The sequence below is a fragment of the Oncorhynchus mykiss genome, chromosome 1 (assembly GCF_057628025.1).
Source record: "Oncorhynchus mykiss isolate SJ-2025 chromosome 1, ASM5762802v1, whole genome shotgun sequence".
NCBI classification, from domain to species: Eukaryota; Metazoa; Chordata; class Actinopteri; order Salmoniformes; family Salmonidae; genus Oncorhynchus; species Oncorhynchus mykiss.
The window spans coordinates 66,519,756-66,547,336 of NC_143022.1; the positions used below are offsets into that span (position 1 = coordinate 66,519,756).

Below are 27,581 nucleotides of genomic sequence, written 5' to 3' on the forward strand. Positions count from 1 at the left end.
TACGCAGTCATGGGTGAACAGGGAGCACAGGAGGGGACTAAGCATGCACCCCTGAGGGGCCACAGTGTTGAGGATCAGCGTGGCAGATGTGTTGTTGCCTACCCTTACCACTTGGGGGCGGCCCGTCAGGATGTTCAGCATCCAGTTGCAGAGGGAGGTGTTTAGTCCCAGGGTCCTTAGCTTAGCGATGATCTTTGTGGGCGTCATGGTTTTGAACGCTGAGCTGTTGTCAATGAACAGCAATATCAGTGAAGACACCGCACATGCCTTGAGTACTTGTCCTGGTAATCCGTCTTGCCCTGGTAATCCGTCTTGCCCTGCAGCTTTGTGAATGTTGACCTTTTTAAAGGTCTTGCTCACATCAGCTATGAAGATCGTGATCACACAGTTGTCTGGAACATCTGGTTCAATCTTAGTCCTGAACTGATGCTTTGCCTGTTTGATGGTTTGTCTGAGGTCATAGCGGGATTTCTTATAAGTGTCTGGATTAGTGTCCCGTTCCTTGAAAGCGGCAGCTCTGGCCTTTAGTTCGATGAAGATGTTACCTGTTATCCATGGCTTCTGGTTGGGAAATGTACGTTACAGTCACTGTGGGTACGACGTCGTCGATGCACTTATTGATGAAGCCGGTGACTGAGGTGGTATACTCCTCAATGTCATCGGATGAATCCCGGAACATATTCCAGTCTGTGCTAGCAAAACAGTCCCATAGCGTAGCATCCGCGTCATCTGACCACTTCCGTATTGAGCGAGTTGCTGGTACCTCCTGCTTTAGTTTTTGCTTGTAAGCAGGAATCAGGAGGATAGAATTATGGTCAGATTTGCCAAAGGGAGGGCTAGTGAGAGCTTTGTATGCATCGCTGTGTGTGGAGTAAAGGTGGTCTAGAGTTTTTTTCCTCTGGTTGCACATGTGACATGCTGGTAGAAATTAGGAAATGAACCAGCCAGCTCTATATTATCTGTGTCATCGTTCATTCAAGTCTCTGTGAATCATAAGATATTACAGTTTTTAATGTCCCGTTGGTAGGATAGTCTTAATCGTAGATCGTCCAGTTTGTTTTCCAATGATTGCACATTGGCCAATAATACTGAGGGTAGTTTTGGTTTACCTATTCGTCTGCAAATTCTTACAAGGCACCCCACCCTTATCCCCCTTTTTCTCCATATTTTCTTCACGCTGATGAAGGGGATTTGGGCCTTGTCCAGCAGTATATCCTTTGCGTCGGACTCATTAAAGAAAATATCTTCGTCTAGTTCGAGGTGAGTGATCACTGTACTGATGTCCAGAATCTCTTTTCGGTCACAAGAGAAGGTAGCAGCAACATTATGTACAAAGTTAATTACAAACAATGCAAAAAAAAGAAGAAGAATATTGTTGGTTGGGAGCCTATAAAACGGCAGCCCTCTCTTCTGGCACCATTATAGCCGAAGAAAATAAAAATGTGATACCTGGCAACCACAACTACTACTGCAAACGGCAAATATTAGAATGTGCTAAAAGAGCCACAAGATGCCATTTCAACGTTTCATTACTACAAAATCCTACACTCTATGATCAATTTGACATTCAACTCACTAATTCATAATGATCTATAGAAATTCAGTTGATTCTATGGGATGCCACCAAAGGTTTTATAAAAACATTATGCAACTGCGTTTGCATGTGGGTTGAATAGATCACTACTAAAGAAGATATCATAATTGGAAATGTTGTTAACTATGCAGTTAACAACATTTAAAAGAGTGTTCTCTACAAACACTCTTTTCAGACCAGGTAGTTATTATTCTTTCCAAAGTCAAGACAGAACTTAACTTCTATAAAGAACTGTACACCTCTGATTGTGAATCCACACCAAGCTAGGCAAAGTCCTTTCTCAACAGAGGAAGTCCAAATCTCTCTTAATGAACTCAAAGGGGCATTGGATATCATGAATAAATGGAAATAACCTGGATGGGATGGTATTTTTCCTGAGGTCTATTTAAAGTTTAGAATCAATTAGGTCCACTATTAGTCGAAATGAGTTAACAGCTGTTCACAAAGGTTCCTTTGAGAGAGATGTGAATATATGACTAATTTAGCTTTTATTTAGAAATTATAAGGATGCCACCCAGTGTTCTCACTATCACCCCCTATCTTTGATAAACACAAATATGAAACTGTTTTCCAAAAGGTTATTGTCCCATCTTGAGACCAAAATTAGTCCACACGGACCAAAGCAGGTTTGTTAAAAAAACGTTCTCCTCAGATAACCTCCGTAGACTATTACATATCTTAAATTCTTCATCAGAAACAACAGCTCCTTGTGCTGTATTATCTCTCGATGCAGAAAAAGCTTTTGATAGACTAGAATGGTCATATCTCTGGTTTGTCTTGGAACATATGGGAATTGGCTCCAATTTCATTAACTTTTTACTGCAGTGGGCTAAATCAGGGTCACACAGAGTGGTTCCTGGAAGTCTTAAACAAATCTACTTTGAAACAAAGTATACACCTCACACACATGGTTATGGGCTTAAAAAATAAGATACCTATACCATGTCAGATATAGAGTTGAAATGTATTCAATTTTGAGTTAGTATCCCAATATTCCACTTTATATACATCACAGAAGACTGAAATCTAACACAATTGTTTGACATAGAAACACCGGATTTTCATCGTAAAAATAAATAATGTATATATTCTTATGAAATTATGAAATATATTAATAACATTCCACCCATGAGGCCAAAGCGGGCACTTATGGTCATTGAATGTAGGAAAGGGCTGACAATATCTGCTCTGCTACCTTCAGAATCCCTAGCAGCAGCAGGCAAGGGGATCCAATTTCACCTTTGCTATTGTTATTATCCACGGAACCCCTGACCAAGGCAAGTCATCAATTGAAGGACCTCCAAAGTCACTAAAATCTCTTTATACACAAACAATATTTTATTATATTGAGACAATGTATCTCAATCACTCCCAAATGCATTGAAGTTCATAAATGAATTCAGCTTCATCTCAAGTTATAAAATAAATCTATCGGGCCTCTCAAGACCCCGATGGAGGACTCCATCTCTATTTATGGAATCCCAATCATTTCACATTTTAAATACTTGTGAGTAGATGTATGTCCATCCTTAGATAAAACTAATGCCAGAAACATTAACGGAACACTCAAATCAATTCAATCTGACCTCAGAAGATGGAATAATATCCCAGTTGCTGTAGCCCTTTCCTGCAGTCAACAACCAAAAGCGCTCTCTTTGGCCTCATGGGTGGAATGGAATTCATATTTTTAATTAAAAAACGATGAAAATCTGGTGTTTCTATGTTTGTGTTTCTATAACAGTTGTTATATTTCAGTCTTCTGTGAGGTATAGAAATTGTAATATTGTAATTGTAATATTGGGATGCAAAGTCAAAATGTAATACATTTCAACTCTGTCTGACATGGTCTTTTTTTATCCAATAACCATGTGCGTGAGGAGTATATCTTTCTTTAAAGTAGTTTTGTTTAACTTGTTACGTCTAGACGTTCCGCTAGCAGAACCCCTCGACAACATCCGGTGAAATGGCAGAGCGCCAAATTCAAATGACTATAAATATTAAACTTTCATGAAATCACACATGCAATACACCAAATTAAAGCTACACTTGTTGTATATCCAGCCAACGTGTCAGATTTCAAAAAGGCTTTACGGCGAAAGCAAACCATGCGATTATCTGAGGATAGCACCCCACCAAACAAACACATGACATTCATATTTCAACCTGCCAGGCGCGACACAAAACACAGAAATAACGATATAATTCATGCCTTACCTTTGAAGATCTTCTTTTGTTGGCAATCCAATATGTCCCATAAATATCACAAATGGTGGTTCCGTCGTTATATCTCCAAAATGTCAATTTATTTGGCGCGTTTGATTCAGAAAAACACTGGTTCCAACTCGCGCAACATGAATACAAAATATCTAATAAGTTACCTGTAAACTTGTTCCAAACATTTCAAACAACTTTCCTAATACAACTTTAGGTATTTGTTAACATAAATAATCAATACAATTTAAGACGGGATAAACTGTGTTCAATACAGGACGAAAACAACAAACAGTACACTTCACTCGACCCTCATTCTGAACTGCCCTACTTCTTCATTTCTCAAAGGAAAAACGTCAACCAATTTCTAAAGACTGTTGACATCCATTGGAAGCGATTGGAACTGCAAGCAAGTGCCACAGAAATCTAGATCCCCATAGAAAACTCATTGAAAAGAGAGTGACCCCAATTTCTTTTGAAGATACAAAATATTTTTTTTATTGTGAAACAAACAAGAAACAAGACAAAAAAATGGAAAACTTCAGCGTGCATAACTATTCACCTCCACAAACTCTATACTTTGTAGAGCCACCTTTTGCAGCAATTACATCTGCAAGTCTCTTGTGGTATGTCTCTATAAGCTTGACACATCTAGCCACTGGGATTTTTGCCCATTCTTCAAGGCAAAACTGCTTCAGCTCCTTCAAGTTGGATGGGTTCCTCTGGTGTACAGCAATCTTTAAGTCATACCACAGATTCTCAATTGGATTGAGGTCTGGGCTTTGACCAAGCCATTCCAAAACATTAAAATGTTTCCCCTTAAACCACTCGAGTGTTGCTTTAGCAGTATGCTTAAAGTTATTGCCCTGCTGGAAGGTGAACCTCTGTCCCAGTCTCAAATCTCTGGAAGACTGAAACAGGTTTCTCTCAAGAATTTCCCTGTATTTAGCGGCATCCACCATTCCTTCAATTCTGACCAGTTTCCCAGTCCCTGCCGATGAAAAACATCCCTACGGCATGATGTTGCCACCACCATGCTTCACTGTGAGGATGGTGTTCTCGGGGAGATGAGAGGTGTTGGGTTTCATTGATGGCCAAAAAGCTCAATTTTAGTCTCATCTGACCAGAGTACCTTCTTCCATATGTTTGGGGAGTCTCCCACATGCATTTTGGTGAACACCAAACATATTTTTTTCTTTAAGCAATGGCTTTTTTTCTGGCCACAATTCCTTAAAGCCCAGCTCTGTGGAGGGTACGGCTTAAAGTGGTCCAATGGACAGATACTCCCATCTCTGCTGTTATCTTTGGTCTCTTTGTTGCCTCTCTGATTAATGCCCTCCTTGCCTGGTCTGTGAGTTTTGGTGGGCGGCCCTCTCTTGGCAGGTTTGCTGTGGTGCCATATTCTTTCCATTTTTTAATAATGTATTTAAATTGTGCTCCGTGTTTTATAACCCAACCCCGATCTGTACTTCTCCACAACTTTGTCCCTGACCGGTTTGGAGAGCTTTTTGGTCTTCATGTTGTCGCTTGCTTGGTGGTGCCCCTTGCTTAGTGGTGTTGCAGACTCTGGGGCCTTTCAGAACACGTGTATATATACTGAGATCATGTAACAGATCAGATAGATTGCTCACAGATGTACTTTATTGAACTAATTATGTGACTTCTGAAGGTAATTGGTTGCACCAGATCTTATTTAGGGGCTTCATAGCAATTTCACTTCACCAATTTGGACTATTTTGTGTATGTCCTTTACATGAAATCCAAATAAAAATCAATTTAAATTACAGGTTGTAATGCAAGAAAATAGGAAAAACACCAAGGGGGATGAATACTTTTGCAAAGCACAGTATTCATGCTGAATGTATTATTGGTAATACTCTGTATGCATTTCTTACTGTTATTTGTATTTTGAGTGGCAGCCTGCTGGTACATGTTTTATAAATGTATAATTTGAAATGAATAATGTGCCCGTATAGCCCCCTCCCCCACCCCAAACAAAAAAATGACAAAATAAATATAAACTTGGTTTAAAAAATATTAAATGAAGAAGGAATTATTGTCATTCTCAATGGGTGTAAAAAACAGAGATCAATTAAAAATTACTTTGAGAAGCTCCGCAGCTCATTAGTGGTGGTGAGTTAAGACAATCAGAAATACTATCAGACATTCCCAAATGAGCACTTTTATAGATTGGGCGCAGGCCATGTACCTCTATGCTTGCTCAGGCAGAACAAAGAACCAGACACATGTTCACATGGAGTGCTCCAAGACAAAAAGGAAACAAACCAAAACTTGTTTCTCACAAGTGTAGCATGGGTTGTGAGCTCTGCAAACAACTTGTCCACTCCGAGATTGAGAATGATAAATGGCTGTAATAATATATTGGATGCAGTGTTGGGACTAATGCAACATTTTTATAAAATTGCTTGGTGTGCCAAGGCAAATACCCTTGCATGCCAGCTGTGGCACCTATGCCATAAGTTGCAGATGCCTGTACCAAACAATTGGAGCTGAGATATTTTCCCCCATAATCAGTGGAAAGTTGCCCCATACTGTATGGTAGTTCTATGTGAATTATGGCTAAGGCTCCCTCTGCTACAGTAGCCAGCTAGCTAGCTTCTCCAGGCAGACCCACAGTGCAGACAGAGTATCCCACCACAGCAGGAGCCTGCCCTCTCACCCCTCTCAATTAAGGCCTCAATCCTCTCATTATCTCCCTCTGTGAACAGAGCCCAGCTGTGTGTGTGTGTGTGTATATGTGTTGGTATGTTGTGTGAGTGTGCATGCATGCGTGTGAACTCCTGTGTGTGTGTGTGCGCGCATACTTGTCGGTGTGTTTGAGGTCATCCTCTCGCTACGTGTTGTAAATGGGTCAGTGGAGTCTCCTGCCAGGCTGGGCTCAGGTCTTGCCTGCTGACCCGAAGCAGCATGTCTGGACAGATCACCCATGGCCTGGCCACGCTGTGGGTGACTGCACTGATCTAGCTCACTACTCAACCAAACCAGGAGAAAAGAAACCTGCCAACTTGGCCACGACTGCTAACATGATCTACTGAAGAGAAACACTGTTTTAAAGGTTGGATTAGCTACAGTAAAAATGTCCCCATTTTACCCTATCTGATCTCGTCCTCATCAGTGGCACCTTGTGAATACCTGGGTGGGTGGGGTGGGGTGGGGTGGGGGGATAATTCAGCCATTCGCAAAGTGCCACTGATGAGGATGAGATCAGATACGGTAGAATGGGGACAGCTTTACTGTCGACATTTTACTGAGTTACTCTTCATATAATTAGTTTTTCCTCACAAAAGGGCTTTATTACAGACAGAAATACTCCTCAGTTTCATCAGCTGTCCGGGTGGCTGGTCTCAGACAATCCTACAGGTGAAGAAGCCAGATGTGGAGGTCCTGGGCTGGCGTGGTTACACATGGTCTGCAGTTGTGAGGCCGGTTGGACGTACTGCCAAATTTTCTAAAACTACGTTGGAGCCGGCTTATGGTAGAGAAAAGAACATGAAATTCTCTGGCAACAGCTTTGGTGGACATTCCTGCAGTCAGCATTCCAATCTGTGGCGTTGTGTGACGAAACTGCACATTTTAAAGTGGCCTTTTATTGTCCACAGCACAAGTGCACCTGTGTAGTGATCATGCTGTTTTATCAGCTTCTTGATATGCCACACCTGTCAGGTGGATGGATTATCTTGGCAAAGGAGAAGTGCTCACTAACAGGGATGTAAACAAACTCATGAAACATGGGACCAGCACTTTATATGTTGCATTTATATTTTTGTTCAGTATATATAATATATATTTTAGAAGATTTTTTTTGTATGTTTTTTTCTTAGATATTTTGTCTTATTTTTTGGACCAAACACAAGTGGGGCACTGCCCCTAACGGATGAGCCGCCACTGCTCTTTATATTTTTATTACAATATGCTTTGCATTCTGTATTAAAAGTCATTAATTGCCTACATATTTTTTATCGGCTACTTATGTTTATTCTATCTGCGCAATATGCCTAATATACATCCCTACATTTACCATTAGTCTGTACTTTACTGTACTGTATATCAATGCAGAGCAGAAAGGAAGCTTCTCTTCTCTAGAACATGGTGTCCTCTGGGACTGCTCAGTGAGTAAGGAAGCTTCTCTTCCCCGGAACACGATGTCCTCTGAGACTGCTCATGCATAAATCCCCCCCTCTCTCCCTCCTGGCAATATCCTTCTATTGAAAAAACCAAAATTGAAAACTCCTGACAGTTGTTCTTTCCTTTCGTTGGACCACCATGTTGCTTCAGAGAGGAAAGTCCACAGCAGCACCGCAGGCCCCTCGGGGGCCTGTTGTGAACAAGTGGAAAATGACAGGTTCCTCTCCGGCGCACACCGACCCAAATATCGCTGTGCGGTCATACGGAAGAGGCCTGTGTGTCGGGGTCTACCGCGGCGGGGAGAGAGATGGATGGGGGGAAGAGGTAGAGGGGAAGGAGAGAGGGAGAGGGGGATTGTGTGCTCCGATCCCTGTCTAACTGCCACCACAGGTCAATGCATCTGACGTGTGATTGCACACCTGACACATCTCTCTCGCTCTCTCTCTCTCTCTCTTTCTCTCTCTATCTCTGTTTGTTTCTCTCTCTTTCTCTCTCTTTCTCTTTCCTCACACTATACCTCAATTGGGTTTATTTCCTCTCCTTTTCCTATATTTCTCTGACCTCATACTGCAATTATTTTGTGTTTCCTTTTCCATCTTTGTTTCTCATTGACATATTTATATTTCCCTCTCCTTTCATTGTGCCCCTCTCTCTATTTATCTCTCTTTATTCTCCCTCCCCCTTCCCCTCCTCTTTAGGATGTGTTGGAGGAGCTGGCGGAGAATTCTGAGTTCAATGAAAGTAAGGGTCCATGTCTGGCATTCCGGCGAGCAGCCTCAGTCCTGAAGAGTCTGCCATCAGCAGTGCACTGTCTGGGGGCCATCCAGGGCCTCCCCTGCCTGGGTGAGCACACCAAGGCTGTCATGGAGGTAACATCAGCTCCACTGCATAAATTCACACAGACAGACAGACAGACAGACAGACAGACAGACAGACAGACAGACAGACAGACAGACAGACAGACAGACAGACAGACAGACAGACAGACAGACAGACAGACAGACAGACAGACAGACAGACAGAGTAAAATAAACAGAGTGAAGCCCAAACGTTTCACATGTCCGTGGACATTGGAGTGACACTCAGTAAGCAACCGCTGAGTTGAGTATTGTTGAGTGAACATCAGAGGGGAAAAATGTAAAGACCCACTGAGATTAAACAGTAGCTTAGCAAGCACTGAGGCCGTTGTAGTGATGAACAATTGGTGTGTGTGTGTGTGCACCCCAATGAGAAAGTAAGTCAGAGCAGTATCCCTGAGCTTGATGAGGTTTGGCCTTGGCTTGAGGGTTGAAAACCAGTGGGGAGATGCAGCAGTGGAGGCTACTGAGGGGAGGACGGCTCATAATAATGGCCGGAACGGAGCAAATGGCATTTCATCGAACACCTGGAAACCATGTGTTTGATGTACTGATTCCGCACCAGACATTACCATGAGCCTGTTCTCCCCAATTAAGGTGCCACCAACCTCCTGTGTTGAGCAGTGGACTCAAGGCAGAAATGTCTACTCTGCTTTAGCTGATGTTCGTTGTTAAAATAGTAAAGTAAACCAAAATACTGCTTTGTAGTCTTTTTTCATGCACACACACACACACACACACACAAACACACACACACACACAGTCGAAACAGAGTGGAAGCAGATGACAGCAAATTACAACAGAACAACCTCAAAGTTTTTTTTAAATAAACGCTTCTCCGATAGTTGTGTCCTCTGAGATGTCCAATGATGCTACTGTTACATAACTGTGATGTTGTTTGGAGTTTTCATCCTACACCCTATGCAGCGCCTTGGTGCCTACTGCTTTTACATCTTTGATAAATGTGATATGGAGACAGTTAAAATGTGACCAGCAAATGAGTTGTGCTCCCTGGAGATTAGAACACTATTAGGCCCGGGAACAAAGCCTGTTCAAAACAAACAGTCGGAGCTGTGTAAAATTACACCCTGAGCTTTTCATTACAGCTATAAAACTGGAATTAATCCGATGCTTTACTATACCAAAGCTATTATTTATATAATAGGAATGGAAATGAGTATCAGAGGGGTACTTTAAGTACTCCTAGCAACAAATTCCATGAGCAGCAGCACTTAGGAAGAGCTCCTCCTTTAAATTGCATTTTTTTATTTTTATTTGTTGTTATTTTATTATATGTGAACAGTTGAGGGTAGACTTCATCCTAAAAGCGAACAAGGAAATCAAAGGAGACCTTCTGTTCTACACAGATGATCCCAATGCTTGGCACACCGCTCTTCACAAGGCCAATAATGTACTTAAAATGTCCGAAAATTTAACAATGAGGCAATTACACATTGATTCCACCCCCAAATGTAACATTAATATTATAATTACGGCACTGTGATGGTTCAAGTTTCGGAGGCTAGTCTGGATACATTTGTCAATTTACCAAACTCAAAACCTCTCCACCAAAACTGCCTACAACAGCGTCCACTTCCTTTGTGTCCCAGGATGTTGTCCCTCTCCTTCCCCTTCCGGCAGCAGACATAGATCTCAGCATGCCACTCTTACATGTGACACTTGCAGTATCACAGCATTTCAGAAGAGGAGATCAGCCTGGTGCGGCAGCATAGGGATGAAATGCGTTAGTTACATTATGCTATCAGGTGCATTGAGGAGGACAACCAGTCTCTCAGGACGGAAGTACACAGAATACGAGAGGAACTGTCCACCAAAGTCAATATAAGCCATCTCCAGGACCTAAGGCAGGAATTAGCCCTTAAAGAGTCCAGTAAAAACCTAGAACCCAGCAAACTGTTGAACAAGGACCCATCAACTGTCCCAAACATTCAGCCAACCCAATCAACCTATCCACCAACCCAGCTGACCCCATCCACCCCAGTCTCACGGCCTGTGATTGCTCTCACTCCTGCCGTCCTCCACAGGCTTGAGAAGAAGCCTGACATTGTTTTGACGATGGACTCCATTGGAAAATGAATGAATGAGCATTAACTTTTTTTTAAAAATAGGGTGGTGGCTAAGTTGTGGTGCCCCACATCTTACAGACCCATGCAGCTCCTGACAGTGGCCCAGCTTGGCTCACCGAGCCTTGTCATTGTGCATACTGGAACCAATGACCTGCATGCTCAGCAGGAAAAGGTGGCCACATCACTTTCAAGGGTGGTGGAGAGGTTCTCTACCACCTTCCCAGATGCCATGATTGTAATGTCCATCTTTCTCCCGGAGGAGAGATTTTCACCCTGCCACTATCGAAAGTATTAAATGCCAGCCTCTCCCGGGATTGTGCTAAATGGCCAAATATAAAATCGGTCTACCATCCCACCCTTATTCTGGACTGACTGTATGATAATACACACTTGTTCAAAGAGTCTGTTTCTCTGGGTGGCTAGTCCACCTCACCCCATAGGAGCAGCAGACCAGCTAACAACTTCCTGAGACAAGTTGGACACTCCTTTAGACATGCCTCCGGTGGTGCTTCACAGAGACTGGAGAACAGCCAGGAACACTGCCCCAGACCAGGCCCACCTCAACTCAGCCCAGCTCTACACAGCACCGACCACAACCTAGGGTCTGGCAAAAGACTGTTGAGGATAGTGCACCACATGATGTAGTCCACACCATGTATCAGTCACACAGCCATTTAGCAGATGCTTTTATCCAAAGCGACTTACATTCAAGCGTGGATACATTCTTATGTATGGGTGGTCCCGGGAATGGAACCCACTACCCTGCCGTTACAAGCGTCATGCTCTACCAACTGAGATACATGTATCATTAATATAATCAGCCCTCATATGCTGAGGGTTTGGAGCTTTCCCAGTGCCACAACACTCCATACCACCCTCCTCAATTCCCACACAACCTCTCTCACAGGCTAGTTCTGGTTACCCCCCCTACTCCCATCCCCAGGATAGGCCTAGAACACTCCGGCCCCGAATGGCAGTCCCAACCCTGCAACAGAAGCCACAGCAAGGCTCCTGTGCACACCCAGAATGGAGCATCGGAAGAAAATCCGGTCCAATACAGCAGTTCCACTCAGTTGGCAAGAGCTTCGTCAGGGTGGACTGAGCTCTGCCAACACTGCTCACCCAGATCCCGCCCCACCCCCTGTATCCAGCAACTTGGGGTAGGTCTGTCGAATGTTCCGTCTGAATTGCTCTCACGTGGTTGGCCAGAGACCTTGGCAAAGTCTCAGCTCACTCAACAAATAGCAAATAACAAATTAGCTCTTATGGGAATGAGCTGAATACCACCTCTGGCTTTAAATATCCTAGGGGGTTGGGCTAAAATGGAGACAATTGACATTCTGGTTCTTTTGGAAACATGATTAAAAGAGACATTGAAGTACAGTACCCATCAAAAGTTTGGACACACCTACTCATTCCAGGGTTTTTCTTTACTTTGACTATTTTCTACATTAAAGAATAATAGTGAAGACATCAAAACTATGGAATATTTTTTTTTTAATCATGTAGTAACCAAAAAAGTAAATCAAAATATATTTTATATTTGAGATTCTTCAAAGTAGCCACCCTTTGCCTTGATGACAGCTTTGCACACTCTTGGCATTCTCTCAACCAGCTTCATGAGGTAGTCACCTGGAATGCATTTCAATTAACAGGTGTGCCTTGTTAAAAGTCAATATGTGGAAGTTCTTTCCTTCTTAATGAGTTTGAGACAATCAGTTGTGTTGTGACAAGGTAGGGGAGGTATACAGAAGATATCACAATTTGGTAAAGACCAAGTCCATATTATGGCAAGACCAGCTCAAATAACCAAAAAGAAATGACTGTCCATCATTATTTGAATATGGAAAATTTCAAGAACTTTGAAAGTTTCTTCAAGTGCATTTGCAAAAACCATCAAGCACGATGATGAAACTGGCTCTCATGAGGACAGCCACAGGAAAGGAAGACACAGAGTTACCTCTGCTGCAGAGGATAAGTTCATTGTTAACTGCACCTCAGATTGCAGCCCAAATAAATGCTTCACAGAGTTCAAGTAGGAGACACATCTCAACTTCAACTGTTCAGAGGAGACTGCGTGAATCAGGCCTTCATAGTCGAATTGCTGCAAAGAAACCACCACTCAATGACACCAACAAGAAGAGACTTGCTTGGACCAAGAAACATGAGCAATGGACATTATAAATCTCTCCTTTGGTCTGATGAGTCCAAATGTGAGCTTTTTGGTTCCAACCGCTGTATCTTTGTGAGACGCAGAGTGAGTGAACGGATGATCTCCACATGTGTGGTTCCCACCGTGAAGCATGGAGGAGGAGGTATGGTGTGGGAGCTAGTGACACTGTCTGTGATGTATTTAAAATTCAAGGCACCCTTAACCAGAGTCAAAGATAGATCTAACCTTTGGTTTTCTTCAGAGCTATCTGAATTCATTGAGATAAGAAATCTCGCCTGGGACAAAGCAAGGAAATCTGTACTGGCAATCTTTCAGACAACTGAGAAACAGATTTACAATCTCGATTAAGAAAGCTAAATCAAGCTACTTTTAAGCTCTATCTCTGACTCTGCTTGTGGTCCTTCAAAATGTTGGACAGTAAATGCACTGAAGCATACAAGTTCTGTCTGACTTTGGCATCATAACTGAGAAGAATGGGATAAGTGATGCTTTTAATCGTAATTTTATCTCGGTAGCCTTTTGATTTGAGAGAAGCTGTGGTTTAATTGACCCTGGTCAGTCAATCAATTGCTCTTCCCTCTGCCAGTCTCTAGCTTACTTGACGGTTAACTCGCCGACTTCTAGTGAATCTTTGTTTTCATTTCAACAATTTACTACCTGTGATGTGCTAGATGCCTTGCTTAAGATTAAAGTTGTAAAAAATCCACTGGGGCTGATATGCTTGATCCATTTTTTACTTCAGCTCTCTGCCCCCCTGATTGCTGTATCATTAACCCATACTTTTTACCTTACAATTATATCTCGTACTATCCCCAAGGTTTGAAAGGTGGCCCATGTACTCCCTCTTCACAGAGGTGGTGACCCTTATGACCTAATTAGTTATTGCCCTATTTCTAAACTTTGTTGCCTATCTAAAATATTAGAATCCTTGATTAATTCTCAGCTAAGATCGTTCCTATTTTTGAAATATATTCTAAATGTACATCAGTTGGGCTTTACACCAGGTTGTAGGACTATCTCTGCTGCATCCCTAGGTATAAATGATGTGGTTAACTGTATGGATAAAAGGCACCATTGTGCTGCCCTTTTAATTAACCTGTCAAAGGCCTTCAATACAGTTGATCACTCATTGCTAATGCAGAGGGTATCCTCCATTGGCCTAGATCAGGCTACATGTAACTGGTTTAAAAATGACTTAACAGATAGAATTCAATGTGTATCTACTGATAGTGTTAAATACGTTTTTTTTAGACATAATAACATTTGTCCTGCAGGGGTCAATTCTGAGCCCTGTACTTTTTACTGTTTACATTACCAACACTGCACTTGTATGTCGATTATATGCTATGTACGTATAACTGCAGTATGCCTTAATTGTATTACAGAAAAAAGTCATTCAACTGAAATTAGTTTTGAATGCAGGATAAACTAAGTACAGTGCCCTCAGAGTATTCACACCCCTGGACTTTTTCCACATTTTGTTGTGTTACAGCCTGAATTTAAAATGGATTACATTTAGATTTCTGTCACTACACACAATACGCAATGACGTCAAAGTGTAATTATGTTTTTGGACATTTTTACAAATTAATTACAAATGAAAAGCTGATATGTCTTGAGAATTCAACCCCTTTTTTTTGGCAAGCTTAAATAAGATCAGGAGTAAAAATGTGCTGAAAAAGTCACATAGTGTGTTGCATGGACTCACTATGTGTCTGATAATGGTGTTTAATATGGTTTTTGAATGACTACATCATCTTTGTACCCCACACATACAATTATCGGTTAGGTCCCTCAATCGAGCAGTTAATTTCAAATACAGATTCATCAACAAAAACCAGGGATGTTGTCCAATGCTTCGCAGAGGAGGGGACCTATTGGTAGATGGCAAAAAAAGCAGACATTCAATATCCCTTTGAGCATGGTGGCATTATTCAATTATTCATGTCACGGCCGTCTTCCTGGAAGGAATAAGTGGACCAAAGTGCAGCGTTGTGAGCGTACATATTCCTTTTTAATAGAATGAATGTCGCCAACAAAACAAGAAAACAAGGAAACGACCGTGAAGCTTAACTTCGGCTATAATGCCCCTAACAAAGTCAACTTCCCACAAATAACAAAGGGGAAAAGGCTGCCTAAGTATGATTCCCAATCAGAGACAACGATAGACAGCTGTCCCTGATTGAGAACCATACACGGCCAAAACATAGAACTAAAGAACATAGAATACAGAACATAGAATGCCCACCCAAATCACACCCTGACCAAACCAAAATAGAGACATAAAAAGGCTCTCTCAGGTCAGGGCGTGACAATTCATGACACTTTGGATGGTCTATCGATACACCCAGTCACTATAAAGATACAGGCATCTTTCCTAACTCAGTTACCGAAGAGGAAGGAAATCACTCAGGGATTTCACCATAAGGCCAATATTGACTTTAAAACTGTGTAGAAGAAACTGAGGATAGATCAACAACATTGTAGTTACTGCACAATAATAACCTAATTGACAGTGTGAAAAGAAGGCAGCCTGTACAGAATACAAATATTCCAAAACATGCATCCTGTTTGCAACACAGCACTAATGAACTTTTTCTCTTGAATACAAAGTGCTATGTTTGGGGCAAATAAAATACAACACATCGTTGTTTACCACTCTCCATATTTTCAAGCATAGTGGTGGCTGCGTAATGTTATGGGTATGCTTGTAATTGTTAAGGACTAGGGAGTTTCTCATGATAAAAAAGAAACGGAATGGAGCTAAGCACAGGCAAAATCTGAGAGGAAAACCTAGGGGGTACTAAGCTAACATATGGAATTGCTTTAAGATGGCCATACCATGGATCATTTAGCTATTTGATTTTGAATTTCACAACCCCTTCAGGTATAAAAACATTATATAAAAACATGTTTGAATTTGGCCTTTACTACTATAGCCAATAGCAACGCATTGAATAACACATTCATTAATGGCAAGAAAGACATTCAAAAAATAAATTATAAGGAATAAGGTTTTGAAGGGTCGACCTCTGAATGATCAGCTATGAAAAGCCAACTGACATTTACTCCTGAGGTACTGACCTGTTCCACCCTCTACAACTGCTGTTTTTGTTATTTGACCCTGCTGGTCATCTAGGAATGTTTGAACATCTTGAAGAACAATCTGGCTTTAAATGGCCATGTACTCTTATGGCCATGTACTTTCCACCAAGGCACAGCCAGAAGAGGAATGGCCACCCCTCAGAGCCTGGTTCCTCTCTAGGTTTCTTCCTCGGTTCCTGCCTTTCTAGGGAGTTTTTCCTAGCCACCGTACTTCAACATCTCCATTGTTTGCTGTTTGGGTTTTTATGCTGGGTTTCTGTATAGCACTTTGTGACATCTGCTGATGTAAAAAGGGCTTTATAAATACATTTGATTGATTGATTCTACACCTAGGAGATATAAGAAAGCTCAGGAAATATTTTTGTTTTTTTTGGACACATATTTAACCCTTTAGTTTTGTTGGCACACAACTACCTCCATACTTCCATTTGTTTGTATGGGTTACCTTCAGATGAGTCCTGTGACACTTGTCTCCCCTTTCCATAGGGTGGTCATAATAGTTTGTAGCCCAAACCGTTGGGACGCTACAGACGTTTTCGTGAAAAGAGCGATTTTCGGGATGTTTCACGGTCTGACAAACACCATTGTAGATTGACACACAGGTGCGTCAACAGACTCTTAATGATGGATAGATTTTGATGGGGTTCGTCAATAGACTCTAAAGGATCTACTTGAAAATCTATCGCAAGTCCTGAATGGTTGTGTAGCAATGATCAACAACCAATTTGACAGAGCTTGAATCATTTTTTTTTTTTATAATGATGGGCAAAAGTTGCACAATCCATGTGTGGAAAGCTCTTAAGAGGCTTACCCAGAAAGACTCACATTTGTAATCGCTGCCAAAGGTGATTGTATAAAGTTTTGACTCAAGGGTGTGAATACGTCTGTAAATGTAATTTTTCTGTATTTCATTTTCAACACATTTTCTAACATTTATAAAAACATGTTTTAATTTTCTCAATATGGGGTATTGTGTGTAGCGGGAAAAAAATATTTAATTAATTTTGAATTCAGGCTGTAAACCAACAAAATGTGGAATACTTCAAGGGGTATGAATACTTTCTGAAGGTACTGCATATTTCGAGATCTAAAGCTCATATAAATAACTCTTGATGATTTAAACATCTTTGGATGGTGTCCATATTGATCATTTCCTTGCGTACAAATATCTGGGCATCTGGATAGATGAAAAGCTGACTTTTTAAAAAGCATATTGATGAGTTAGTTAATAAGCTGAGAATAAAAATGGGCTTCTTCTTTAGAAATAGGTCCTGCCTCTCGCTAAATAGTAGAAAGCAGATTATTCAGTCGATGTTCCTATCGGTCCTGGACTATGTTTTAGTACTCATCACTGCATTCTCCACCAGAAAGTTGGTTGGCCCTCTTTGATGTCACGTAGGTTGATACATTGCTATGTTTTCATGTTTAAAGCCCTTTTACAAAAACTCCCACTGTACCTACCTTAATAAATGACTACTAAACTTTAGACTTATGAGTTACCATGTCTGGTCTCCGGGATGGCTAACTCTGGAAATTCCTTTTAAGAAATCAGCTTTTAGTTTTCTGTTCCACAAATAAACTACAGATCTTCAAAATGTTGTTGAATTTGATGTTTTGGTGCCTCAAGGGAAATTCATAAAGCTGATTGAGGACCTTATTACTGATGAACGTGATGTTTTGGTGCCTCAAGGGAAATTCATAAAGCTGATTGAGGACCTTATTACTGATGAACGTGATGTTTTGGTGCCTCAAGGGAAATTCATAAAGCTGATTGAGGACCTTATTACTGATGAACGTGATGTTGTGGTGCCTCTTGGGTAATTCAGAAAGCTGATTGAGGACCTTATTACTGATGAACGTGATGTTTTGGTGCCTCAAGGGAAATTCATAAAGCTGATTGAGGACCTTATTACTGATGAACGTGATGTTGTGGTGCCTCTAGGGAAATTCATAAAGCTGATTGAGGACCTTATTACTGATGAACGTGATGTTGTGGTGCCTCAAGGGAAATTCATAAAGCTGATTGAGGACCTTATTACTGATGAACGTGATGTTTTGGTGCCTCAAGGGAAATTCATAAAGCTGATTGAGGACCTTATTACTGATGAACGTGATGTTGTGGTGCCTCTTGGGTAATTCAGAAAGCTGATTGAGGACCTTATTACTGATGAACGTGATGTTTTGGTGCCTCAAGGGAAATTCATAAAGCTGATTGAGGACCTTATTACTGATGAACGTGATGTTGTGGTGCCTCTAGGGTAATTCAGAAAGCTGATTGAGGACCTTATTACTGATGAACGTGATGTTTTGGTGCCTCAAGGGAAATTCATAAAGCTGATTGAGGACCTTATTACTGATGAACGTGATGTTGTGGTGCCTCTTGGGTAATTCAGAAAGCTGATTGAGGACCTTATTACTGATGAATGTGATGTTCTGGAGCCTCTGGGGCGATTCATAAAGCTGATTGAGGACCATATTACTGATGGATGTGATGTTGTGGTGCCTCTGGGGCGATTCATAAAGCTGACTGAGGACCTTATTACTGATGAATGTGATGTTCTGGTGCCTCTGGGGCGATTCAGAAAGCTGATTGAGGACCTTATAAATGATGAATGTAATTCTTGGGTAATTCAGAAAGCTGATTGAGGACCTTATTACTGATGAATGTGATGTTCTGGTGCCTCTGGGGTAATTCAGAAAGTTTATATGAGGACCTTATTACTGATGAATGTGATGTTCTGGTGCCTCTGGGGTAATTCAGAAAGCTGATTGAGGACCTTATTACTGATGAATGGGATGTTCTAGTACCTCTGGGGTAATTCAGAAAGCTTATTGAGGACCTTATTACTGATGAATGTGATGTTGTGGTGCCTCTGGGGCGATTCATAAAGCTGATTGAGGACCTTATTACTGATGAATGTGATGTTGTGGTGCCTCTGGGGCGATTCATAAAGCTGATTGAGGACCTTATTACTGATGAATGTGATGTTCTGGTGCCTCTGGGGTAATCCAGAAAGCTGACTGAGGACCTTATTACTGATGAATGTGATGTTCTGGAGCCTCTGGGGCGATTCATAAAGCTGATTGAGGACCTTATTACTGATGAATGTGATGTTCTGGTGCCTCTGGGGTAATTCAGAAAGCTGATTGAGGACCTTATTACTGATGAATGTGATGTTGTGGTGCCTCTTAGGTAATTCAGAAAGCTGATTGAGGAACTTATTACTGATGAATGTGATGTTGTGGTGCCTCTGGGGCGATTCATAAAGCTGATTGAGGACCTTATTACTGATGAATGTGATGTTCTGGTGCCTCTGGGGTAATTCAGAAAGCTGATTGAGGACCTTATTACTGATGAATGTGATGTTCTGGTACCTCTGGGGTAATTCAGAAAGCTGATTGAGGACCTTATTACTGATGAATGGGATGTTCTAGTACCTCTGGGGTAATTCAGAAAGCTGATTGAGGACCTTATAAATGATGAATGTAATTCTTGGGTAATTCAGAAAGCTGATTGAGGACCTTATTACTGATGAATGTGATGTTCTGATGCCTCTGGGTTAATTCAGAAAGCTTATATGAGGACCTTATTACTGATGAATGTGATGTTTTGGTGCCTCTGGGGTAATTCAGAAAGCTGATTGAGGACCTTATTACTGATGAATGGGATGTTCTAGTACCTCTGGGGTAATTCAGAAAGCTTATTGAGGACCTTATTACTGATGAATGTGATGTTGTGGTGCCTCTGGGGCGATTCATAAAGCTGATTGAGGACCTTATTACTGATGAATGTGATGTTGTGGTGCCTCTGGGGCGATTCATAAAGCTGATTGAGGACCTTATTACTGATGAATGTGATGTTGTGGTGCCTCTGGGGCGATTCATAAAGCTGATTGAGGACCATATTACTGATGAATGTGATGTTGTGGTGCCTCTGGGGCGATTCATAAAGCTGATTGAGGACCTTATTACTGATGAATGTGATGTTGTGGTGCCTCTGGGGCGATTCATAAAGCTGATTGAGGACCTTATTACTGATGAATGTGATGTTGTGGTGCCTCTGGGGCGATTCATAAAGCTGATTGAGGACCTTATTACTGATGAATGTGATGTTGTGGTGCCTCTGGGGCGATTCATAAAGCTGATTGAGGACCATATTACTGATGAATGTAATGTTCTGGTGCCTCTAGGGTAATTCATAAAGCTGATTGAGGACCTTATTACTGATGAATGTGATGTTCTGGAGCCTCTGTGGTAATTCAGAAAGCTGATTGAGGACCTTATTACTGATGAATGTGATGTTCTGGAGCCTCTAGGGTAATTCAGAAAGCTGATTGAGGACCTTATTACTGATGAATGTGATGTTCTGGTGCCTCTGGGGCGATTCATAAAGCTGATTGAGGACCTTATTACTGATGAACGCGCTTGTTTTTTATGACTGTGTTTTTCTTTCTGCTTGCATTTTGTATTTATATTTTGATGCATATATTTTCTGTAATTTCTGTACTTCAGGTCTTATCTATAAAAGAAACCTTGGTCTCAGTATGACTCCCTGATAAAATAAAGGTTAAATAATAAAAAAATATAAAAAATACATCTATTCTAAAAATGAAGAGCAATCAAGCTATAGAAGTTTTTTTTTAAATTTAAACCACAAATGACTCAACAGAAGTTTGGAAGGATAAATCAACATAGTAATGCCGTCTATTTGATTTTGTTTTACAGGAGATCCTTATATTTGGCCGCTCCTTTAAAGTTGAAGAGGTACAGAGTGATGAACGATATCAGGCACTTAAGGTAAGTGGATCAAAAGGAACTCTTTTCAATTTTCTTGTGAAATTATTTTTAAGTGATAGATATCATAGTTTAATTTGCTATACATTTCTGCCAAATTCTAATTTTATACGCCATACAAACGCTGCCAGCAAGACTTAAATAGAACCCATACCAGTAATTCCTCCCCCCAAAGAGATCCCATCTGACAACATGTTATTTTGTGTACATCAATGTTTTCTTGCCAGCTGTTCACCAGTGTGTTCGGGGTTGGACCCAAAACTGCTGAGAAGTGGTACCGCAGAGGGCTGCGCTCACTCAAGGAGATTCTGGCCGAGCCCAACATCCAGTTGAACAGGATGCAGAGAGCTGGTATGAACAGGAGTAGCACACAACCTCCTCCCTTTGTTTTGATATCAGAACACTAATATGTAGCTGCTCTTAAATTATCTTAGTTTTGATATTGCCTTAATTGCTGGTATCTCTGTCTCTGGGATTGCATTCACAAAAGGTCGCGGAATACGATTCTATGAAAAGGGAGGACCTGATCCTAAATCAGCACTTCTAACCTGATACGCTTTTACGGGCCCCAGTCTCTCATTCTGTTAAGGTAATGTCCCAGAGTAGGTTCTATATCCGATGCTCTAAAAGTAGCAGTTGACCCCCAGACAGTTGGCACTTTACAGTGATAAGCTGAGACCGTAGGTGAAGGAACACAATGAGAACCTAACAAGGGGGATTCATAATGCAAATCAATTAGTTGTTATAAAGAGTAAACCTTGACACTCATCAATCAGCTTGGGAGAGAAGGCCCTCATTAACATAAAGCCCAAAAACGTTCCCTGACTTTCAATATGAGAATGATGATTTGCTTGTCACATATTATATTATATTTTTAAGTTGTTTAGCCAGGTTTGGAAGTCTTTGGCAAGCAGCCATTTGGGGTTAAGAGATTAAATAAATTAAAGTGGAGACAGATGGGACTGGGCCATAAAGTGGCAGATCGTACCAGCGCCTATGGGGTGATATGTGGACCAGAGTCAGCGGCGTTACCACTTGACCAGACTTACTTACTGATTTTATTGTCACCGTGGGGAAATTTTGTTGCAGTGTCATGTACACGTTTAAAGTTGCGTTTAAATACAAAACCAATTTGGCAATACAACTTTCATAACAGTTACATACCAATATTTTATTTTTTAAAGACTAGCAAAAAAAAGGGACTAGACTCCAGCATGCTTCTATAGCTTGCAACAATTACATTTATTTTCTTGCAAAAAATGAAACAACAATGAAATACAATACCATAGTCACAACATGGAGCCTAAAAGGTAAAGGAAAGAGTACAATAAAATAAAAATATACTTTCAAGATGGTCTTTTCTAAAAACTCTGCTACAGGACATGGTAGTAGGTAACTACAGTGCGTTCAGAAAGTATTCCCCCCCCATTCATTTTTACACATTTTGTTGTTACAAAGTGGGATTAAAATGGCTTTAATTGTCTTTTTTTGTGTCAACGATCTACAGAAAATACTCTGTAATGTCAAAATGGAAGATTTATTGAAATTTTTTGAGTGATAAAAAAAACACAAATTTAACTTGATTAGATAAGTATTTAAACCCCTGAGTCAATACAAGTCAGAATCACCTTTGGCAGAGATTACTGCTGTGAGCCTGTCTGAGTGAGACTATGAGCATTGCACATCTGGATTGTACAATATTTTCCCATTATTCTTAAAAAAATTCTTCAAGCTCTGTCAAGTTGGTTGGTGATCATTGCAAGATCATTCAAGTCTTGGCATAGACTTTCAAACTGTAACTAGGCCACTCAGGAACATTCAATGTCGTCTTGGTAAGCTACTCCGGTGTATATTTGGCCTTGTGTTTTAGGTAATTGTCTGTTGGAAGGTGAATTAGTCTCCCAGTGTCTGTTGGAAGTTACAGTGCCTTGCGAAAGTATTCGGCCCCCTTGAACTTTGCGACCTTTTGCCACATTTCAGGCTTCAAACATAAAGATATAAAACTGTATTTTTTTGTGAAGAATCAACAACAAGTGGGACACAATCATGAAGTGGAACGACATTTATTGGATATTTCAAACTTTTTTTAACAAATCAAAAACTGAAAAATTGGGCGTGCAAAATTATTCAGCCCTCTTAAGTTAATACTTTGTAGCGCCACCTTTTGCTGCGATTACAGCTGTAAGTCGCTTGGGGTATGTCTCTATCAGTTTTGCACATAAATATGTAAACATTTCTAAAAACATAATTCCACTTTAACATTATGTGGTATTGTGTGTCTGTTGGAAGTGTTCCTTTGGATTTTGCCTGTGCTTAGCTCTATTCTGTTTATTTTTGTCCAAAAACACAAAATCTCTATTGATCAATTTAAAATGCAGGTTGTAATACAACAACATCTTGAAAACGTCAAAGAGTGTGAATACTTTCTGAGGGCACTGTATATGGTATTGTACAGTACATATTTTATTTTTGTGATTCTACCATTGGCTTTGCAAAGTCATAATACACTATTTTATTTTCTGTTCTACAGCAATATCCAGTTACTAAGCAGTAATGATAACCAAATCTCTCCCCTTGTGAAATCCCAGTGAAATCAAGATGGTGTACCGTGGGATTACTGGCTGACATGGAACCGTTTCCTAAACTTAGAGGAGGGGGAGAGTCAACATTTCAGTGTGGGGGTAGAAGTAGGTAGGAGCAGAAAGATGGAGGCCGGGATTAACATGTGTTATTCAGACTGGTGGGGAAAAGCCACAAAGTTCGATTCAGTTTTCACTGTCAACAGGGGAATGGATTATTCCATAACCTTATTGATGCATGTCACATATACAAAATGGTGCAATCTTGTTGGGAGAATAATAGTTGAAATGAACAACTTCAAAGTGTCTCAACGGACTTAAGGACATTTAAAAAAAACTATGATACTTAACAGGTAATTTGCCGATTCTATGGACACTTTGAGAATGTACACTTGAATTATCTTTATTTTTTTTACATTCTACTTTTTAATATATATATTTTTTTACCTCAGATTATTTATATTTGTGTCCATGTTGTCGATGAGTGTCCAGTAAATGGGCCCCATGGTTCCAGATGTAATAGCCTAATGAAAAAACAAACAAACATCTAATCAACAATGATGCCATTTGACAGTGAGGTGAGGCGAGAAGAGGAGATTTTATTTTGGGGAGAGGATGGCCAGGCAGGGGTCCTTGAACATCCATTAAGTTAAATTCCCACTTATTGTAGAGTATTAGAGAGCTATTAGGTTGTGTTTACTCGCCCTCTTTCTCAGTTGCTCTTGAGTGGGGTTTTTTTGTGAGAGAGAAACCCAGCACAAGGACTTCTTAGCAAGAGCGTAACGTTCGGTAACACTTCATTTTAAGAGGTCCTTATTACAGTGTAACTACATGTGTAATTACAATAACAACTGTTGTGGTTAATTGTAATGACTCATAGTTACACTGTAACAACAAAATGTAACTGATGGTAATTGCAGTCTGTAATTATAGAGGTGTAAAAACAAATGCTTGTTACCATGCTTGTTACAATTCATAAATGTTGTGTTTTAGTTTCTTTCTTCTGTCACAAGATTGGACAGATACACTGGGTGTCTGGGATTACAAAGGTTGGAGGCTCACTGGGCTCTAATTACCTACCCGTGCGCCCCAAAAAGTGTACAAACTGGGTTAACTTGGTAGAGTTTACAAAAACAGATCAGATGTAGGTCAACCTCACTGACTAAAGTCTATATTCAGGTGTCATCCCAGATAAAACATTTAAAAAATGTATAATTAATGTGTAAATTACCCATTATAAACCCACAAGTACACTACAGAGTGCATGTAATATCTGCATAAGTAGACCATAATTACTAGGTGTTACACTTATTTTTGTGTAGCTAAATCCTGTGTATCTTGAGGGGTACTTACTTGTAATTAATGTGTACTTATATAGTACATAACCCATCGTGACAACCTGGCCCTTATTTTTGTTAATTTGGTATTTTATTAGGATCCCCAATAGCTGATCCCCAAATACTCTTCCTAGGGTCCACACAAAACATGAAGCTTGACATAATAGAGAACATTAATAGAGAAGAACAGCTCAAGGACAAAACTACATCTTTTTTTTAAAGGCGCACACAGCCTACATACAGTTGAACTCGGAAGTTTACATACACCTTAGCCAAATACAATTAAACACAGTTTAATCGCAATTCCTGACATTTAATCCTAGTAAAAATTCCCTGTTTTAGGTTAGTTAGGATCAACACTTTATTTTAAGAATGTGAAATGTAAGAATAATAGTAGAGAGAATGATTTATATCAGCTTTTATTTATTTCATCACATTCCCAGTGGGTCAGAAGTTTACATACACTCAATTAGTATTTGGTAGCATTGCCTTTAAATTGTTTACTTGGGTCAAATGTTTCAGGTAGCCTTCCACAAGCTTCCCATAATAAGTTGGGTGAATTTTGGCCCATTCCTCCTGACAGAGCTGGTGTAACTGAGTCAGGTTTGTAGGCCTCCTTGCTCGCACACGCTTTTTCAGTTCTCCCCACAAATATTCTATAGGATTGAGGTCAGGGCTTTGTGATGGCCACTCCAATACCTTGACTTTGTTGTCCTTAAGCCATTTTGTCACAACTTTGGAAGTATGCTTGGGGTCATTGTCCATTTGGAAGACCCATTTGCGACCAAGCTTTAACTTCCTGACTGATGTCTTTAGATGTTGCTTCAACATATCCACATAATTTTCCTACCTCATGATGCCATCTATTTTGTGAAGTGCGCCAGTCCCGCCTACAGCAAAGTACCCCCACAAGATGATGCAGCCACCCCTGTGTTTCACGGTTGGGATGGTATTCTTCGGCTTGCAAGCCTACCCCTTTTTCCTCCGAACATAATGATGGTCATTATGGCCAAACAGTTATATTTTTGTTTCATCAGACCAGAGGACATTTCTCCAAAAAGTACAATCTTTGTCCCATGTGCAGTTGCAAACCGTAGCCTGGCTTTTTTATGCCGGTTTTGGAGCAGTGGCTTCTTCCATGCTGAACGGCCTTTCAGGTTATGTCAATATAGGACTCGTTTTACTATGGATATAGATAATTTTGTACCTGTTTCCTCCAGCATCTTCACAGGATCCTTTGCTGTTGTTCTGGGATTGATTTGCACTTTTCACACCAAAGTACGTTCATCTCTAGGAGACAGAACGCTTTTCCTTCCTGAGCGGTATAAACACACCCATGGTGTTTATACTTGCATACTATTGTTTGTATAGATGAACGTGGTACCTTCAGGCGTTTGGAAATTGCTCCCAATGATGAACCAGACTTGTGGAGGTCTAAAAGAAATTCTGAGGTCTTGGCTGATTTCTTTTGATTTTCCCATGATGTCAAGCAAAGAGGCACTGAGTTTGAAGGTAGGCCTTGAAATACATCCACAGGTACACCTCCAATTGACTCAAATGATGTCAGTTAGCGTATCAGAAGCTTCTAAAGCCATGACATTTTCTGGAATTTTCCAAGCTGTTTATTAAAGGCACAGTCAACGTAGTGTATGTACATTTCTGACCTACTGGAATTGTGATACATTGAATTATAAGTGAAATAGTCTGCCTGTAAACAATTGTTGGAAAAATGACTTGTGTCATGCACAAAGCAGATGTCCTAACCAACTTGCCAAAACTATAGTTTGTTAACAAGAAATTTGTGGAGTAGTTGAAAAACGAGTTTTAATGACTCCAACCTAACTGTATGTAAACTTCCAACTTCAACTGTATCAATACATACACACAAACTATCTAGTTCAAATAGGGGAGAGGCGTTGTGCCGTGAGGTGTTGCTTTATCTGTTCTTTTAAATCAGGTCTGCTGCTTATTTGAGCAATATGAGATGGAACAAAGTACTATGCCATAAATTCTCTATATAATACTGTAAGCTTTCTTGAATTTGGGGACTGTAGAATGTCAACTGGTGGCATGTCTGGTGGGGTAAGTCAAATCAAATCAAATAAAATTAGACATGGTTAGCAGATGTTAATGCGAGTGTAGCGAAATGCTTGTGCTTCTAGTTCCGACAATGCAGTAATAACCAACGAGTAATCTAACTAACAATTCCAAAACTACTGTCTTGTACACAGTGTAAGGGGATAAAGAATATGTACATAAGGATATATGAATGAGTGATGGTACAGAGCAGCATAGGCAAGATACAGTAGATGGTATCGAGTACAGTATATACATATGAGATGAGTATGTAAACAAAGTGGCATAGTTAAAGTGGCTAGTGATACATGTATTACATAAGGATACAGTCGATGATATAGAGTACAGTATATACGTATGCATATGAGATGAATAATGTAGGGTAAGTAACATTATATAAGGTAGCATTGTTTAAAGTGGCTAGTGATATATTTACATCATTTCCCATCAATTCCCATTATTAAAGTGGCTGGAGTTGAGTCAGTGTCAGTGTGTTGGCAGCAGCCACTCAATGTTAGTGGTGGCTGTTTAACAGTCTGATGGCCTTGAGATAGAAGCTGTTTTTCAGTCTCTCGGTACCAGCTTTGATGCACCTGTACTGACCTCGCCTTCTGGATGATAG

At 40.5% G+C, this 27,581-nt stretch overlaps 1 protein-coding gene across 1 annotated transcript in view; it reads left to right on the plus strand.

Annotated features, from left to right (window-relative positions):
* Positions 1-27,581, plus strand: part of dntt (deoxynucleotidyltransferase, terminal) — a 145,999-nt gene that overhangs the window by 34,060 nt on the left and 84,358 nt on the right. Inside the window, exons 4-6 of the mRNA XM_021607961.3 lie at positions 8,650-8,820; positions 20,899-20,970; positions 21,195-21,318. Of these exons, the coding sequence (XP_021463636.2) occupies positions 8,650-8,820; positions 20,899-20,970; positions 21,195-21,318 (367 nt within the window). The remainder of the gene's footprint in view (positions 1-8,649; positions 8,821-20,898; positions 20,971-21,194; positions 21,319-27,581) is intronic.